The sequence below is a fragment of the Salmo trutta genome, unplaced genomic scaffold, assembly GCF_901001165.1.
Source record: "Salmo trutta unplaced genomic scaffold, fSalTru1.1, whole genome shotgun sequence".
NCBI classification, from domain to species: domain Eukaryota; kingdom Metazoa; phylum Chordata; class Actinopteri; order Salmoniformes; family Salmonidae; genus Salmo; species Salmo trutta.
This window is the reverse complement of record NW_021823382.1, coordinates 1-19,834: the sequence shown is the minus strand read 5'-3', so window position 1 is coordinate 19,834 and position 19,834 is coordinate 1. Positions and strand designations below refer to the sequence as shown.

At 45.4% G+C, this 19,834-nt stretch overlaps 2 protein-coding genes across 2 annotated transcripts; one reads left to right on the top strand and one right to left on the bottom strand.

Annotated features, from left to right (window-relative positions):
* Window positions 1-4,971: 4,971 nt before the first annotated feature.
* irg1l (immunoresponsive gene 1, like) lies at window positions 4,972-16,897 on the bottom strand. The gene is made up of 6 exons (XM_029748762.1): window positions 16,286-16,897; window positions 14,545-14,602; window positions 13,490-13,677; window positions 12,584-12,676; window positions 7,517-7,722; window positions 4,972-6,467 (listed from the first exon to the last, which is right to left on the bottom strand). Exons 1-6 carry the CDS (start codon window positions 16,301-16,303, stop codon window positions 5,522-5,524), a joined length of 1,509 nt encoding a protein of 502 aa, XP_029604622.1. The 5' UTR covers window positions 16,304-16,897; the 3' UTR covers window positions 4,972-5,521.
* Window positions 16,898-18,484: 1,587 nt separating this feature from the next.
* LOC115190477 (uncharacterized) lies at window positions 18,485-19,824 on the top strand (the record flags this gene model as incomplete). Its single annotated transcript, XM_029748763.1, has 2 exons — window positions 18,485-18,732; window positions 18,872-19,824. Coding segments are annotated over exons 1-2 (1,110 nt in total), but the record flags the coding sequence as incomplete, so codon positions are not given.
* Between the last annotated feature and the right edge of the window lie 10 nt (window positions 19,825-19,834).

Below are 19,834 nucleotides of genomic sequence, written 5' to 3'. Positions count from 1 at the left end.
TTCCATGTAATGTTCTGATGTAACAGTTGTTTTGAACTTCACAATGAAACACCTCCAACTGTACTGTCTTTATATTTGGTTAAATATCATAATAGTGTTCCTATTCAGGGTAATGTCCACAGCCCCCACAGCCACCGGACCAGAACTTGTGTGTGTCTCTAAGTGGAGGAGAAGATTGGGTAAATAAACAGATGAAACGTTTCCTCATTCCCCTGCCGTTCCTTGTTATTTGAAGTGGAACTAAGTCAATATGTGGTTATAAATCTGGACAGAGGGAAACAGGCTGGACAGGGTAGCTGTTGGCATTCTGGAGGCCCAGACAGGGGCTCAGCCCTGTGTGTTTGCCCAGCTCAGCCCTACCTTGGATGGGGAAAAACCAACAGGTTTACAGGCAGCAGGCCCCAGCCCTCCCCTCCCCCCTGGCCCTGGTCCAGTCTAGCAGAACAGTTGGATCAACAGAGAGGAGTGAGGCCATGTCTCTGTAGTCTGTAGTCTCCACTTCATGTTCATACAACTGGAAAGAGGTAAAGCGGGCTTTTATGAATGTTGAGAGAACAAACTGTGCTTCGGCGGTGTATTCCTCCCTTGATTCCTCCACCCCTCGGTCATCAAGATGTGATGGATTAGCCAGACCTGTTCAGTCTCTGCCATGATGACAGCCCCCTCTTTCTCAGGAGAAAGGAATGAGGGGCTGGGAGGCTGAGAGACTAAGGGCTAGATTCAATCAGATTTCCATATTGCTGGTGTTCTGACAGTGTTGGAGATGGAACTACGTTAGAGCTGTCAAATCCACAAGCGTCTCCTGGTGTTATACCTATCGTGGACATTGCCATTGGCTGCACAGATTAGCATGTACCTAACACATACAGCACAGTAAAGTAAACTCAGCAAAAAAAGAAACCTCCTTTCACTGTCGACTGCGTTTATTTTCAGCAAACTTAACATGTGTAAATTTTGTATGAACATAACAAGATTCAACAACTGAGACATAAACTGAACAAGTTCCACAGACATGTGACTAACAGAAATTGAATAATGTGTCTCTTAACAAAGGGGGGGTCAAAATCAAAAGTAACAGTCAGTATCTGGTGTGGCCACCAGCTGCATTAAGTACTGCAGTGCATCTCCTCCTCATGGACTGCCCCAGATTTACTAGTGCTTGCTGTGAGATGTTACCCCACTCTTCCACCAAGCGACCTGCAAGTTCCCGGACATTTCTGGGGGGAACGGCCCTAGCCCTCACCCTCCGATCCAACAAGTCCCAGACATGCTCAATGGGATTGAGATCCGGGCTCTTCGCTGGCCATGGCAGAACACTGACATTCCTGTCTTGCAGGAAATCACGCACAGAACGAGCAGTATGGCAGGTGGCATTGTCATACTGGAGGGTCATGTAAGGATGAGCCTGCAGGAAGGGTACCACATGAGGGAGGAGGATGTCTTCCCTGTAACGCACAGCGTTGAGATTGCCTACAATGACAACAAGCTCAGTCTGATGATGCTGTGACACAGCGCCCCAGACCATGACAAACCCTTCATCTCCAAATCAATCCCGCTCCACAGTACAGGCCTCGGTGTAACGCTCATTCCTTCGACGATAAACGCGAATCCGACCATCACCCCCGGTGAGACAAAACCGCGACTCGTTACTGAAGAACACTTTTTGCCAGTCCTGTCTGGTCCAGCGACTGTGGGTTTGTGCCCGTAGGCGACGTTGTTGCCGGTGATGTCTGGTGAGGACCTGCCTTACAACAGGCCTACAAGCCCTCAGTCCAGCCTCTCTTAGCCTATTGCGGACAGTCTGAGCACTGATGGAGGGATTGTGCATTCCTGGTGTAGCTCAGGCAGTTGTTGTTGCTATCCTTTACCTGTCCCGCAGTTATGATGTTTGGATGTACCGATCCTGTGCAGGTGTTGTTACACGTGATCTGCCACTGCGAGGATGATCAGCTGTCTGTCCTGTCTCCCTGTAGCGCTGTCTTAGGCATCTCACAGTACGGACATTGCAATTTATTGCCCTGGCCACATCTGCAGTCCTCATGCCTCCTTGCAGCATGCCTAAGGCACGTTGACGCAGATGAGCAGGGACCCTGGGCATCTTTCTTTGAGTGTTTTTCAGAGTCAGTAGAAACGCCTCTTTAGTGTCCTAAGTTTTAATAACTGTGACCATAATTGCCTACCGTCTATAAACTGTTAGTGTCTTATTAAGGACCGTTCCACAGGTGCATGTTCATTAATTGTTTACGGTTCATTGAACAAGCATGGGAAACAGTGTGTAAACAATTTACAATGAAGATCTGTGAAGTTATTTGGATTTTTATGAATTATCTTTGAAAGACAGGGTCCTGAAAAAGGGACGGTTCTTTTTTTGCTAAACTTATGTAGGTAACATGTCTCACAGTAAAGTGTGTAGGTAGGTAACAAGTCTCACAGCAAAGTGGGTAGTTAACATGTCTCACAGTAAAATATGTAGGTAACATGTCTCACAGTAAAGTATGTACGTTAACGTTAACGTCATTTAGCAGACGCTCTTATCCAGAGCGACTATGTAGGTAACATGTCTCACTGAAAAGGATGTAGGTAATATGTCTGAAACAGCATTTCATGTATATGTGATGTATAGGGGTTTGTGCCCTCTTTTAAAGGTTTGAGGCCTCTGTTAAAGCCCTATTTGATAAAATAAGCCATATTTGGTTAAGGGTGTGAAACCTTCTTGTTGCATAGAAATGAGTTGCTAGTTGAGTGATGTAAGCCTTGTAAGGATAGGAGGTTAGAGTTTTTATAATAAAGCCCTGCAGAAACACTTTGTGTTCTACAGTATAAGATAGGAGGTTAAAAAATATATATTTTGGGGTTAAATAAATATATAAACATATAGATATATATTATACAACTTTTTAAGTTAAAATGTAATCTTGTTTCTTAATTAGAAAACCACTCTGGAAAAGTGCGGGACAGCTGCTCTGGTTGTGAACAAAATATATTTAATTCACTGGCTAGTGATATGTGACTCACCACCTGGATTCAGTCTTATGTAGTAAAATTTGAAATGCTGTTTTTATATTGGATGAAAGTAGAGACTCAGAGCTACAAAATGGTATATCATACACTGCATTTGAGGAACAATTGGAAAGTCCTTCTGCTTTGAAATTTGATCAACTTGTAAACTCACTTTTGAGAAAATGGCCTTTGAATGTGATGTATAGTGGTTTGTGCCCTCTGTTTGTGCCCTCTGTTAAAGGTTTGAGGCCTCTGTTAAAGGTTTGAGGCCTCTGTTAAAGCCCTATCAGTTAAAATAAGCCATAAGATAGGAGGTTAGAGTCCTCAAGGGGTTATGGGTATGTTCTTCAGCTTTTATCCTATGACGGGGCCACGTTGAAAGTCACTGAGCTCTTCAGTAAGGCCATTCAGCTGCCAATGTTTGTCTGTGGAGATTGCATGGCTGTGTGCTGGAATTTATACACCTGCCAGCAATGTGTGTGGCTGAAATAGTCACATCCACTAATGTGTTAATATTGTATATATAAATAGTATCTATCTATGTGTTGTTATTGTATATATAAATAGTATCTATGTGTTGTTGTAGTGTATATATATATATATAGTATCTATGTGTTGTTATTGTCATGTGTATATATAGTATTTTTTGACCTTTGTTTAACTAGGCAAGTCAGTTAAGAACAAATTCTTATTTACTATGACGTCCTAGTAACAGTGGGTTAACTGCCTTATTCAGGGGCAGAACAACAGATTTTTACCTTGTCAGCTCAGGGATTCGATCTGGCAACCTTTCAGTTACTAGTCCAACGCTCTAACCACTAGGCTACCTGCCGCCCCCATAGTATGTATCTATTGTTATAAATATATATATAGTGTCTATGTTTTGTTATTGTATGTATGTATATATATGTATATATATATAGTATATTTGTGTTGTTATTGTCATGTAATGTATATATGTATATAGTATCTATGTGTTGTTTTATATATATAGTATCTTTGTGTTATTATTGTATATATAAATATATATATAGTATCTATCTGTTGTTATTGTATATATAAACATATATATAGTATCTATGTGTTATTATTATTGTATATATAAATATATATTTAGTATCTATGTGTTATTATTATTGTATTTATAAATATATATATCTGTCATATATAAATATATATACCTGCCTGCTCGGGCGGCGCTCGGCGGTCGTCGTCGCCGGCCTACTAGCCGCCGCTGATCCCTTTTTTATTTTCGGTTGGTATGTCTTATTGTTTGCACCTGTTCCTTATTTGTGTCTCTTGATTTATGGTTATTTAAGCCTGTTTAGCCCGCCCAGGTTTGTGCAGGATTATTTTCGTCAGAGTGCTTTTTTGTTGGATGTGCTGGCGATCTACCTGTGTTATTTTCTTTGCGAACTGTGGACCCGTTGTATAGGGGTTGGGCACTTCGTTATTCACGCCGGTTGTGTTGGCGTCGACCGTTGTCGTACAATAAGGAATAAACAAATTTTTTCTTACCTCTGCTCTCTGCGCCTGACTCCTACCACCACTCCTAGCAATCGGTGACAATATCGTATATATGTGTTATTGTATACATAAATATATATACAGTATCTATGTGTTATTATTATTATTGTATATATAAATATATACATAGTATCTATGTGTTGTTATTGTATATATAAATATATATATAGTATCTATGTGTTACTATATATATTTATATATATATATATACAATAATATCTATGTGTTTTTATTGTATATATAAATATATATATAGTATCTATGTGTTATTATTGTATATATAAATATATATATATAGTATCTATGTGTTATTATTGTATATATATATATATATATATATAGTATCTATGTGTTATTGTCAGGTAACATTCCCATATTATTGTTGTGAGAACAGTGCTTCTGATACAGTGAGGTAAATGAGGAGGACTAAACAGATTAAGGCTATAATTAGTATAATGAATATTTTTATTTAATGAAGATTCAAGTATAGAATCAGAATAATATACATGTTTGATAGAATACAAGACAGTTGATCAAAATAGAAAATAAACGTCATAATAAATTCGTATGTACATACACGTCCATCCTTCAAATGAATTGTTGTTATTGTCAACATCCACTAAGGACTGTAGAGATACGTTGTCAAGGAAACACAGGGACCCTATTGGGGTCATGTAAATGATACAGTACTTAATCATTTAGCTTTGATTCTTTAGATAATTTAATGTGAAGCTTAAGTTAATCACCTATAGACTCTCCCTCTTCCCTCACATTGGAAGTAGATACTTCATTTTAACTTAATTTAGCTTTGATTCTTTAAATAATTTAATTGTCTCTTCCCTCACATTGGAAGTAGATACTTCATTTTAACTTAATTTAGCTTTGATTCTTTAAATAATTTAATTGTCTCTTCAGCTCACAGTGTAAAGTGTTAACATGATGTAAAATGCAGAAACATCAGCTGGTCAGGAGTTCTGTGATATGGTGTGTGTGATCACTGTAGCTGCTCCAGCAGAGGAGAGCAGTCCTCCAGTCTGTCTAGTCCCTCTACAGCCTCTATCAGACCCTCCACCTTCTCTCTGGGAAGAACCGCCCCAGCGTTGCTACGGAACTTCTTCCTCAGGCTCTCATTGGTCAACGGGTTACGCCAGTGACCATAGAAAGTATCACAGCGTCCCTTCAGGACGTCCCCGCCCACCAGCGTCACCTGCACCTCGCCGTACATGCGGTCAAAGTTAGCGGGGTTGTCATGGGGATGCTCGACGTGGACACGCCCCAAAAGGGAGTAGAGGTCGGGGCGCTGCAGTGCTTCCTGGGAGAATGAGTCCACGGTGACCTCTCCGTCCAGCAGGGCAGAGCAGGCGTTGAACTGGAAGGAGTGTCTGGCCTCATGCTCCGACTCCGGGAACGGACGATCAATGTACTTGGAGCGGGGAACCCTGAGCAGGATGTCCTGGACCTGACCTACGACCCCTGACCCTTGACCCCTCCCCCCTGACCCCTGCTCCCCCAGCAGCAGTTTGTGTACGGCGGCAGCAGCGTCAGCCACCCAGTGCATCCCCAGGTGGGCCGGGAACCTCTTGAACCCTATATCCTGGTCCTCTAGGAGGAACTGCAACCCCTCTTCCTCTGGGGAGGCCAAAGGTCGTGGGGCGTAGTCCTCATAGAAGGCGCTGAACCCTGCGACCCCGGCAGTGTCATCCAGGACCCTGGGTGAGGCTTCCAGACCTCTAGAGGCCAGTAGAGCCGCCTCAAGCCCCAGCCGTGCCGCGTTGCCGATGTGGAGGGGTTTGGACTGGGTGGCGGCATTAGCCATGGGGGCTCCTGATAGGCTGGCAGCGATGGCCAGGGCGTGGCTACACTGGGAGCGTTCCAGAGAGAGGAGGCGGGCGCAGGCTGCTGCACTACCCAGAGTACCCACAACAGTCGGGGGGTGGAACCTGGAGGGAGAGGGGGGTGGTGGGAGAGAGAGGTCAGATGTTAAGGAAGAACAACAGTAGGGGGGTGGAACCTGGAGGGAGAGGGGGTGGGGGGGTCACATGTTAAGGAAGCACAAGTCTGATGACGAAACTAAAACTAAACGTTTCTGTTTTAGGAGCGGGTAACCTTGAGTAAACCAGCTAACAGCTCAGTCATAATGATGTCACTGCTAGGTCAGTGAGGACAGGTGTCCACAGTGAGGACAGGTGTCTACAGTGAGGACCGGTGTCTACAGTGAGGACCGGTGTCTACAGTGAGGATAGGTGTCCACAGTGAGGACAGGTGTCTACAGTGAGGACAGGTGTCTATAGTGAGGACAGTTGTCTTTCTACAGGACATAATGCAACAGGACAGGACAGCCGTCTGGTTTATACAGCCTGCGTAGGGAGGAGAGCCTGAGAGTCTATTTCAGTGGCCTTGAGGGAAATAACAGATTCCAAATAACGTTAGCGTATTCAGACCGTGGTGACACGGCAGAGAGGGTGGACTGTTGTATTAACACCTGCATGTCTGTAGGAGCATTTAGTGGAATCCACCACCTGCTGCACTCTATTCAACTAAACAAATTACTCTGCCCAGTGTATCTCTTCTAGTACTGCTGGAATAACAGACAAACAGGCCCAATCAGTTCCACTTCACATCCAGTTAAATATGGCCTTAGAGGTGACCATCTTCTTAGAGAAACTTTGATGTTACCTTCCTCTGGTCTCTAAAGTGTACACTCCAAGGTTCTGATGTTACCTTCCTCGGGTCTCTAAAGTGTACACTCCTAGGATCTGATGTTACCTTCCTCTGGTCTCTAAAGTGTACACTCCAAGGATATGCTGTTACGGTCCTCTGGTCTCTAAAGTGTACACTAAACAGACAACAGACATCCTGGTTACCTCTTGGGGATGTTGTGGGTTAGTGGCAAGGTTAGGTTTAGGTTAGGGGTCAGGGTCCTGACCTCTTGGGGATGTTGTGGGTTAGTGTCAGGGTTAGGTTTAGGGGTCAGGGTCAGAGTCCTTACCTCTTGGGGATGTTGTGAGCCTCGTTGGAGAACCTCATCAGTCGCCCCTGGACCTCTATACCCACATTGAACGCTAGCAGGAAGTCCCGCCCGCTAGGCTTGCTGTTACTGGGCAGCATATCGCTGACCGCCAGCAGGGCAGGAAGGACCGCCCCTGACGGGTGAGTGGCAGGGTGCCAAGTGTCATCAAAGTCCATGGAGTGGGCCTGGAGAACAGACACACAACAGGCACAGTCAGCCTGGACAACAGGCACAGTGAGCCTGGACAACAGACACAGTGATCCTGGACAACAGACACAGTGATCCTGGACAACAGACACGGTGATCCCGGACAACAGACACAGTGATCCTGGACAACCGACACAGTGAGCCTGGACAACAAACACTGTGCGCCTGGACAACAGACACAGTGATCCTGGACAACAGACACAGTGATCCTGGACAACAGACACTGTGAGCCTGGACAACAGACACTGTGAGCCTGGACAACAGACACAGTGATCCTGGACAACAGACACATTGATCCTGGACAACAGACACAGTGAGCTTGGACAACAGACACTGTGAGCCTGGACAACAGACACTGTGAGCCTGGACAACAGATTCTGTGAGCCTGGACAACAGACACAGTGAGCCTGGACAACAGACACTGTGAGCCTGGACAACAGACACAGTGATCCTTGACAACAGACCCAGAATAAAGACACCTGTTATTACCAGACTCAGTGTTTGATGGTAAATGTGTCATCACTAATCCAAGGAAGACAGCTGGGTAACCACACCAGACAGTAAACAGTAGAGAGTGATCTGGTAATAACTGTCAGAGTGACTGTGTAGTGACTGTACAGACCCAGGAAAATAATAACTGTAGCAGGTCTGTCAGAGTGACTGTGTAGGGACTGTACAGGCCCAGGAATATAATAACTGTAGCAGGTCTGTCAGAGTGACTGTGTAGTGACTGTAGAGACCCAGGAATATAATAACTGTAGCAGGTCTGTCAGAGTGACTGTGTGGTGACTGTAGAGACCCAGGAATATAATAACTGTAGCAGGTCTGTCAGAGTGACTGTGTAGTGACTGTAGAGACCCAGGAATATCTCTTTATGTATTCCACAGAGAGAGGCTCTAAGTTAAGCATGTTATTAGGCCACTCTGCTGGACTCCACCCTGCTGACATATCAGGGCTGTTTTGGACATCAGGACTCTAAGCTCTGTTCTAGTGCTTTTTTAGTTCGGACTGAGCTCTGCCAAGGGTGGAGCTAAATGATCTTAGCATGACAAGATGACGATCTGCCCGTCAGCACTCAGTTTTGATATTTTTACCTCTCTGCTGTCTGTGTCTGTCTGTCTCTAATGCTCAGACAGAGCAGGGAAACCCTGGAGAGGTGAGGTGAGCCCAGGGTTTTCATGACTGGCTGCTGTGTGCATTATCACCATCCTCACCGTCTGGCTGAAGTACTGCCATGGCTTTAGAGCACTGTACCCTTATGGTTAATGTTCTATCTGACCAATATCTATATCTAGCAATGCTCATTGAAATGTTTAATGTTCTACCTGACCTATATCTATATCTAGCAACGCTCACTGAAATGGTTAATATTCTACCTGACCTATATCTATATCTAGCAACGCTCATCGAAATGGTTAATGTTCTACCTGACCTATATCTATATCTAGCAACGCTCACTGAAATGGTTAATGTTCTACCTGACCTATATCTATATCTAGCAACGCTCATTGAAATGGTTAATGTTCTACCTGACCTATATCTATATCTAGCAACGCTCATTGAAATGTTTAATATTCTACCTGACCTATATCTATATCTAGCAACGCTCATCGAAATGGTTAATATTCTACCTGACGTATATCTATATCTAGCAACGCTCACTGAAATGGTGAATGTTCTACCTGACCTATATCTATATCTAGCAACGCTCACTGAAATGGTTAATGTTCTACCTGACCTATATCTAGCAACGCTCATTGAAATGTTTAATGTTCTACCTGACCTATATCTATATCTAGCAACGCTCATTGAAATGTTTAATATTCTACCTGACCTATATCTATATCTAGCAACACTCATCGAAATGGTTAATGTTCTACCTGACCTATATCTATATCTAGCAACGCTCACTGAAATGGTTAATGTTCTACCTGACCTATATCTATATCTAGCAATGCTCATCGAAATGGTTAATGTTCTACCTGACCTATATCTATATCTTGCAACGCTCATCGAAATGGTTAATGTTCTACCTGACCTATATCTATATCTAGCAACGCTCACTGAAATGGTTAATGTTCTACCTGACCTATATCTATATCTAGATGTTCAACTGGGTTCAAGTCCGGGCTCTTGCTGGGCCACTCAAGGACTTGTCCCAAAGCCACTCCTGTGTTGTCTTGGCTGTGTGATTAGGGTCGTTGTCATGTTGGATGGTGAACCTTCGCCCCAGTCTGAGGTCCTGAGGCCTCTAGAGGAGGTTTTCATCAAGGATCTCTCTGTACTTTGCTAACTTCATCATTGCCTTGATCCTGACTAGTCTCCCAGTCCCTGCCGCTGAAAAACATCCCCACAGCATGATGCTGCCACCACCATGCTTCACCGTTAAGATGGTGCCAGGTTTCCTCCAGATGTGACACTTGACATTCAGGCCAAAGAGTTCAATCTTGGTAAGCAGGCAACATCATATTTTTGATGTGCACAGATAGTCACTCGGTTAACATTCAATGTTCCCGTTAAGTCATACATCATCAGATGGCAGTAGGCTAGATGTGTTTCTACCAACCTAAGGATTCATTTGATACCCCCCATGTAGTGGCACCCCTTCTCAAAAAACGTACACTCGATCCCTCCGATGTCAACAACTACAGACCAGTATACCTTCTTTCTTTTCTCTCAAAAACTCTTGAGCGTGCCATCCTTGGCCAGCTCTCTTGCTATCTCTCTCAGAATGACCTTCTTGATCCAAATCAGTCAGGTTTCAAGACTGGTCATTCAACTGAGACTGCTCTTCTCTGTGTCACGGAGGCTCTCCAACCTGCTAAAGCTAACTCTCTCTCCTCTGCTCTCATCCTTCTAGACCTATCTGCTGCCTTTGATACTGTGAACCATCAGATCCTCCTCTCCACCCTCTCCAAGTTGGGCATCTCCAGCGCGGCTCACTCTTGGTCGCTCCTACCAGGTGGCGTGGCGAGAATCCATCTCCGCACCACGTGCTCTCACCACTGGTGTCCCCCAGGGCTCAGTTCTAGGCCATCTCCTATTCTCGCGATACACCAAGTCACTTGGCTCTGTCATATCCTCACATGGTCTCTCCTATCATTGCTACACAGACGACAAACAATTCATCTTCACCTTTCCCCCTTCTGATAACCAGGTGGCGAATCGCATCTCTGCATGTCTGGCAGACATATCAGTGTGGATGACGGATCACCACCTCAAGCTGAACCTCGGCAAGACGGAGCTGCTCTTCCTCCCGGGGAAGGACTGTCCGTTCCATGATCTCGCCATCACGTTGACAACTCCATTATGTCCTCCTCCCAGAGTGCTAAGAGTCTTGGCGTGACCCTGGACAACACCCTGTCGTTCTCCGCTAACATCAAGGCGGTGACCCGATCCTGTAGGTTCATGTTCTACAACATTCACAGAGTACGACCCTGCCTCACACAGGAAGCGGTGCAGGTCCTTATCCAGGCACTTGTCATCTCCCGTCTGGATTACTGAAACTCGCTGTTGGCGTGGCTCCCTGCCTGTTCCATTAAACCCCTACAACTCATCCAGAACGCCGCAGCCCGTCTGGTGTTCAACCTTCCCAAGTTCTCTCATGTCCACCGCTCCTCCGCACACTCCACTGGCTTCCAGTTGAAGCTCGCATCTGCTACAAGACCATGGTGCTTGCCTACGGAGCTGTGAGGGGAACGGCACCTCCGTACCTTCAGGCTCTGATCAGTCCCTACACCCAAAGAAGGGCACTGCGTTCATCCACCTCTGGCCTGCTCGCCTCCCTACCTCTGCGGAAGCACAGTTCCCGCTCAGCCCAGTCAAAACTGTTCGCTGCTCTGGCACACCAATGGTGGAACAAGCTCCCTCACGACGCCAGGACAGCAGAGTCAATCACCACCTTCCGGAGACACCTGAAACCCCACCTCTTTAAGGAATACCTGGGATAGGATTAAGTAATCCTTCTAACCCTCCCCCCTACCCCCCCCCCAAAAAAATATATAGATGTACTTTTGTAAAGTGGTTGTTCCACTGGATATCAGAAGGTGAATGCACCAATTTGTAAGTCGCTCTGGATAAGAGCGTCTGCTAAATGACGTAAATGTAAATGTAGCTACAGCTCAGTCACAGACCAAATGGAAGCTTACCTTGGAAGATGTTTGCTGTTTGGTGAAAACTTGTAAAATAAACATTTTCACTCTCGGGGCTGGTGATCAATAACGGAAGGTCACAGGCAGACAAATAAGATATCCTCATGATCTGTGGAGTCCCGGCTTTCGGTGTGAATCAACGTATTATGTGTTTATTTCGTTTATGCTTCACAACGCCAACCAAAATGTAGGTAGCAGCCATCTTGAAATGAGGTCATCGGCTCGTTCTCTTCTTATAAATTCGTATGGCCATATATGATAGTAAGTCATACCAAATATTTGACGACACTGATCAATAGCCAAAATACTCAGCTTTCTGCAGACACCCTGCGTTTGCAGAGAGTGGCTACCGTGCTCATACCAGACTAAATTTAATTTAAAAAATCAAATACAGTCTTCAAATTTGGGGACTTTACATTTAAGAGGTTTTAAGTGACATGTGGATTTTGCACCCCTCAAACACAGGAAATAAATGGCTGAAAATGGCAGATCCTCCGGTGGGCGAGGCATGCTAGTATATCTACTCAACATGTGTCTGGGCAGATCTAGTGTAAATATATCTACTCAACATGTGTCTGTGCAGATCTAGTGTAAATATCTCTACTCAACATGTGTCTGTGCAGATCTAGTGTAAATATCTCTACTCAACGTGTGTCTGTGCAGATCTAGTGTAAATATATATACTCACGGCCACTCCGTTGACGAAGGCAGCCAGGGTTGGGGAGAGTCTGGTTCCTCTGCGTCCGTACACACTGCTGATGACATCAGGACCGTACATGTGCTGCAAAGACAGAGAATAAACAGTAGGGGGCGTTAGAGAGACAGACAGACAGGCAGGCAGACAGACAGACAGAGGATAAACAGTAGGGGGGCGTTAGAGAGGCAGGCAGGCAGGCAGGCAGGCAGGCAGGCAGGCAGGCAGGCAGGCAGACAGTAGGGGGGCGTTAGAGAGACAGACAGAGAGGCAGGCATGCAGACTGACAGACTGACAGACAGACAGACAGGCAGGCAGGCAGGCAGGCAGGCAGGCAGACAGACAGACAGACAGACAGACAGACAGACAGACAGACAGACAGACAGACAGACAGACAGACAGACAGACAGTAGGGGGCGTTAGAGAGACAAACAGAGAGGCAGGCATGCAGACTGACAGACTGACAGACAGACAGGCAGGCAGACATGTAGGTAGAATGAAGACAGACAGACCGACAGAGAGGTAGGTAGACAGAGGATAGACAGAGAGACAGACAGACAGACAGACAGAGAGACAGGCAGACAGACAGACAGACAGACAGACAGACAGACAGACAGACAGACAGACAGACAGACAGACAGACAGACAGACAGACAGACAGACAGACAGACAGACAGACAGACAGACAGACAGACAGACAGGAGGACAGGAGGAATGGAGGAATGGAGGACGCTCTGTAAAGATTGGTCACATCACTCACAGTCCCCATGGTCACTGAGTTCCTGTGTAGCTGTATTTATTTAAATGCACTGTGATAATATGGACACAGTGTTGTTTGACAGAGGAGTGTGTGTGTGAATTCTAACCAATGGACAATAAAGTTGTCTTCTGTTCTCTCACCTGACAGTGTTGCAGGGCCAGCTGGAAGACATGTGTGGTGCTGCCCAGTAGTCCCACTCCGATGGAGTCTAGGACCATCCTCTTACTGCGGTGGAGGAGGGTGGGGGTCAGCTGGTGGGGCTGGACACCCTGGATGAACCTGCCAAAACTGGCTGTCACACTGTCCTCTGGGGCTGGATGCTCTACCACTGGAGGGGTGAAGGAGAGGAGGAGGAGAGGAGGAGAGGAGGAGGAGGAGAGGAGGAAGAGGAGGAGGAGATGAGGAGGAGAGGAGGAGGAGGAGAGGGAGAGAGGAAGAGAGGAGGAGAGGAGGAGTTGAGGAGGTGGAGGACAGGAGAGGAGGAGAGGAGGAGGAGGAGAGGAGGAGGAGGAGGAGGAGAGGAGGAGAGGAGGAGGAGGAGAGGAGGAGGAGGAGAGGGAGAGAGGAGGAGATGAGGAGAGGAGTTGAGGAGAGGTGGAGAGGAGCAGTGGAGGGGTTGAAGAGGAGAGGGGAGAAGGAGGGAGACAAGGAAATAAGTCAGGAATGTTTTAAACCTCCCCAGTATGTTCTAAGCTCAGTTTACTGATGTGTGAACTGAGACAACAGATGGAGGAGAGGTTGGTATAGAACCAACACAGACAGCCTGTATCTAGGAAGGTCTATATAGCCTAGTTCTATGTTAGTATAGATCAGACCAACACAGACAGCCTGTATCTAGGAAGGTCTATATAGCCTAGTTCTATGTTAGTATAGATCAGACCAACACACACAGCCTGTATCTAGGAAGGTCTATATAGCCTAGTTATATGTTAGTATAGATCAGACCGACACAGCCTCTATATATTGAACACATCAGACCAATATGTACTTCTGTCAGAGCTCAGCTTCCTCATATCCCAATGGGTGAGTTTGTCTATGAGGCTGAAATTGTAAAGGACAGTCCTAACAGGATGAGATCAAGCTGAGCTGTTACTCCATGTGAGGGAGGGAGGGAGGGTAAGAGGGAGGGAGGGTAAGAGAGAGAGAGAGAGAGAGAGAGAGAGAGAGAGAGAGATCAAGCTGAGCTGTTACTGACCATCCAGGGCTGACTTGTGGAGTCGTCTCAGTGTAACAGACACAGGTCTGAAGGATCTCTGAGAAACACAGTAAGAGACATATATGCATAGTCACTTTAACCATATCGACATGTACATACTACCTCAATCAGCCCGACTTACCGGTGTCTGTATATAGCCACGCTTCTCTTATTTTCAAATGTCCTTTTACTGTTGTTTTATTTCTTCACTTACCTACACGCACACACACGCACACACACACACATACTTTTTTTTTTGCACTATTTGTTAGAGCCTGTAAGTAAGCATTTCACTGTAAGGTGAAATATAAATACACCTGTTGTATTCGGCGCACGTGACAAATTTGATTTGATTTGAAGTTCAACATGGTAGCAGCACAACATGGTAGGAGCATAAAATGGTAGAAGAACAACATGGTAGAAACACAACATGGTAGAATCACAACATGGTAGCAGCACAACATGGTAGCATGGCAACATGGTAGCAGAACAACATGGTAGAAATGCAACATGGTAGCAAAGCAACATGGTAGCAGAGCAACATGGTAGCAACATAACATGGTAGCATCACAACATGTTAGCATCACAACATGGTTGCAGAACAACATGGTAGCAGCACAACATGGTAGCAGAACAACATGGTAGAAGAGCAACATGGTAGCAACACAACATGGAAGCAGAGCAACATGGTAGCAGCACAACATGGTAGCAGCACAACATGGTAGAAACACAACATGGTAGAAGAACAACATGGTAGCAGTGCAACATGGTAGCAGGGCAACATGGTAGGAGAACAACATGGTAGAAACACAACATGGTAGCAGAGCAACATGGTAGAATAGCAACATGGTTGAAGAGCAATATGGTAGCAGCACAACATGGTAGCAGAGCAACATGGTAGCAGGGCAACATGGTAGGAGAACAACATGGTAGAAACACAACATGGTAGCAGAGCAACATGGTAGAATAGCAACATGGTAGAAGAGCAATATGGTAGCAGCACAACATGGTAGCAGAGCAACATGGTTGAAGAGCAACATGGTAGAAACTAACATGGTAGCAGAGCAACATGGTAGAAACACAACATGGTAGGAGAGCAACATGGTAGAGGACAACATGGTAGCAGAACAACATGGTAGAGACACAACATGGTAGAAGAACAACATGGTAGAAACAGAACATGGTAGGAGAGCAACATGGTAACAGCACAACATGGTAGCAGAGCAACATGGTAGAAGCACAACATGGTAGAAACACAACATGGTAGAAACACAACATGGTAGTAGAGCAACATGGTAGAAGCAGAACATGGAAGCAGAGCAACATGGTAGAGGCACAACATGGTAGAAACACAACATGGTAGCAGAGCAAAATGTTAGCAGAGCAACATGGTAGAAACAGAACATGGTAGCAACAAAACATGGTAGAAACTCAACATGGTAGCAACACAACATGGTAGAAGAGCAACATGCCACTGACAGGTTTCTTGGGCTCAACCTCTACTAATGTACTGACAGGTTTCTAGGGCTCTAACCTCTAACCTCTAACCTCTACTAATATACTGACAGGTTTCTGGGTCTCTAACCTCTGACCTCTACTAATATACTGACAGGTTTCTAGGTCTCTAACACAATGAGGCAGTTGAACAGAAAAAGGCATTTCAAACTAAATCATTTAATATAAGTCCCATATACTGTAGGTTATGCCTGGTGACCATATTGACCACATGACTGAGCCATACCTGTACTTTGGAGAGCATGTCTGTGTGTTTGTCTGTCTGTCTTCACTCTCTCTGTGGTTCAACTCTTCCTTGGATGTTTGACTGTCCTCTGCTTGGTTGTTTTTGTCTCTTCTCTCTGTTTCTCCTCCTACTCTCTCTTCTTTGTTGACTTGGGATCGATGGATGGGTGGATGATGTAGCGTAGGTAGAGAGGATGCAAGTTGTCTCTCAGGTGAGGTCTGCCTGTCTTATATACTGCAGAATGGACAAAAGGTCTGAACTGATACACAACAGGGAGAGGGGCTGGAACTTCCAAAACTCCACCTCTACTCCAATCACAAGCGGAGATTTTTCATCATCATCATCATAATCAGAAGGAAGTCATTGACGTCTTAGGTAAGGTATGATGTCACCACTCAAGGGTGGGGCCAGGGAACTCCAGAAACTCCTCCCACCCTGAAGACAGGATATTTCTGGTGATAAACATCAACATTCCTCCAGAGCATCAGATTAACAGCCCTTCTCTCCATCCCAGCATCACCTGTTCTCTCTCTCCGTCCCAGCATCACCTGTTCTCTCTCTCCGTCCCAGCATCACCTGTTCTCTCCAGCATCACCTCTTCTCTCCAGCATCACCTCTTCTCTCCAGCATCACCTCCATCTTGTCCACCACCAGGTAAAAACTCTCTGTCTGTCTTGTAACTGAATACTCTGTCCATCTCTTCCATGTGTAATTGCACTGTATAGGCTAGTTTCAGATAAAACAATATATTATATTAAAACATTCATGGCACGATTAGTAATAACATGTATTTGATGTAAATATTGACCATATGAAAACAGAGAATGTTAAAAACAGCTTTTAGCACTGTGGAGAGAAAGAGAGAGAGAGAGAGAGAGAGAGCGAGCGAGAGAGAGAGGAGAGAAAGAGAGAGAAAGAGAGAGCGCAAAAGAGAGAGACAGAAAGAGGGAGAGGTCTGATATGAATTAGTAGAATCCCTGTCTACTAGTTACTAAACTAAAACCAGTCCTCTAACAACATAATACTATACTTGCTGATACATAACAGATATACTGTAGATATAGATACAGATACCCTGATCAAATGTACTGTAGATATAGATGCCAGTCTAACAGATATACTGTATGTCAGTCTAACAGATATACTGTATGCCAGTATAACAGATATACTGTATTCATTCATAAATGTTTTCTTATAACAAGTGTAGTTTGCTGGGTTCCATCTAGAGGGAGCTGTGAACTTTCTGTTCACAGACAAATAACATGAAGTATTGAGATAAATCTGACCTGCTCCGTATCCAGGAAGCCTGTCAGACTAGAACTGCTGAGCTAGGATCAGTTAGCATGAAGAATATCTATCTATCTATCTATCTATCTATCTATCTATCTATCTATCTATCTATCTATCTATCTATCTATCTATCTATCTATCTATCTATCTATCTATCTATCTATCTATCTATCTATCTATCTATCTATCTATCTATCTATCTATCTATCTATCTATCTATCTATCTATCTATCTATCTATCTATCTATCTATCTATCTATCTATCTATCTATCTATCTATCTATCTATCTATCTGTCTGTCTGTCTGTCTGTCTGTCTGTCTGTCTGTCTGTCTGTCTGTCTGTCTGTCTGTCTGTCTGTCTGTCTGTCTGTCTGTCTGTCTGTCTGTCTGTCTGTCTGTCTGTCTGTCTGTCTGTCTGTCTGTCTGTCTGTCTGTCTGTCTGTCTGTCTGTCTGTCTGTCTGTCTGTCTGTCTGTCTGTCTAAGGAGGATCTGACTGTGTCATCTATCCAGTCAACAAAACATTTATCCTTCATGATGGCCTGGCTCCATGATATCATCAGCTCTGCAAATATATCTTCTGGTTTATTGTCCAAAACACATTTATACTTTATTTCCATTCTACAGGATAAAGAAAATAGCAAATATTAGGTTTAAGTGTATAGCTAGAGCCCTGGGTTGGAGGAGCAGGTTGACAGACAGACCAGCCAACTACACCAGCTAGGTTGCATCCTAAATTACCCCCTACTCCCTATATACGTTAGTGCACTACTTTTGACCAGGTTTCCCATAGGAAAGAGGGAGCCAAGGAGGGCTCAGCCTAGAACCTTGTGGTTAAACATTTGACCTAAGGCTGGAATAAAAGCCTACTGAATAACTTCTATTTTTATCATTCAGCCGTCTCTCTCTCTCTTTCTTTATTTTACAGTTGTCTCTCTCATGTTTACATGATATTATGCTCTTCTCTGTTGTTTTACAGCTGTAGCTAAACCACTGACGCCATGGCAACCTTGGATGGTTTTCCCGCCAGTTTCTACGGGGAGCCGGGGGTGTTGGGTATGTTGGCCAATGGGATCAGTGCGTTCCTGGTTCTACTGCAGAACTTCAACACAGCTAGAACCGGAGTATCTGCCGAGGGGGTGGAGAACATTCTGGCAGGTACGCTAATCAATCAATCAATCAATCCATCCACCCATCATGATCACTTTCACAATGACTAACCCTACTCTATTCCCTGTTCTTGCTGTGTTGTGTTTCAGGTGGTTGTTCAACATCACTAACTGTGTTGTGTTTTCAGGTGTTCATCTCATCCTGATAGGTGGAGTGTGTCAGCTGATTGCCGGCCTGCTGTCGTTCCGTAAATACGACCACCTGAGTGGCACCGCATTCATTGGCTATGCAGCTCTCTGGGGCAGCTATGGTGCCACACGCATCTTCCTGGGTGCGTCCCAACCAATCAGAACTAACCTGACCCTGTCACATGACCTGATGAGTAACATGACCCTGCCTACTGCCCTCACGACCAACCTATCCCTGTCGGCTGAACTCTGGAACAGCACCTCGCAGAGCCATGATTGGCTGTCTCTCCTGACCATCCCCCAGTCCGCCATCGCAGGATTGGTCCCCTACATCCTTCTATCCTTCCTATTGGCCTTCTGCTCTGCCACGGTAAACGTCATCATGCCCTTCGTGTTCAGCGCCATCACGCTGACCCTGCTGTTTGAGGCTGTGGTGGTGGGCGTGTCCTCGGCCTGGCCACTGGTCGTCTCTGGCATTCTAGAACTCCTCATTCTCCTTTTCGCCGTGTACGGCAGCGCCGCCCTGTTGGTGAAAGGTCTGGTGCAGCGCTATGTCCTCAAGGGGTTCGGCACGCCCCTGTTCAACGTGCTCCTGCTGGGGACCAACAGCCCTGCGGCCAGCGCCCAGAACCTGGGACAGGAGAAGAAGAAGAACACCAAGTATGCTGAACCCCAGGCGCTCTTCTTCTTCTGTGACACGGTGTCTCCCTTCATCATGTTGTTCTACAGCTTTGGATACGTCACGTCATTCTCCCTGGGTGCTGTGTGGGTCTCCATCGTCTCTGCTGCTCAACTCCTCTCTAGCTACTACGCTCACCTGCGGCAAGATGGCTACCTTGTCACCAAGGCCGGCCTGCATGCCACCTACTGGCTTACCAAGGCGTGGGAGGAGTTTGTGTTGTCGGCTGTGATCGTGTCGGAGCCGGAGGGAGAGGTGGCTACTGGGAGACAGGCGATGGTTG

Excerpts from the sequence above, each read along its gene's own strand:
- irg1l (XM_029748762.1), bottom strand. Across the intron at positions 12,677-13,489 it reads TGGCCCTGCAACACTGTCAG|CACATGTACGGTCCTGATGT; the intron begins GTGAGAGAACAG and ends CTGTCTTTGCAG. Across the intron at positions 6,468-7,516 it reads GCTCACAACATCCCCAAGAG|GTTCCACCCCCCGACTGTTG; the intron begins GTAAGGACTCTG and ends CTCTCCCTCCAG.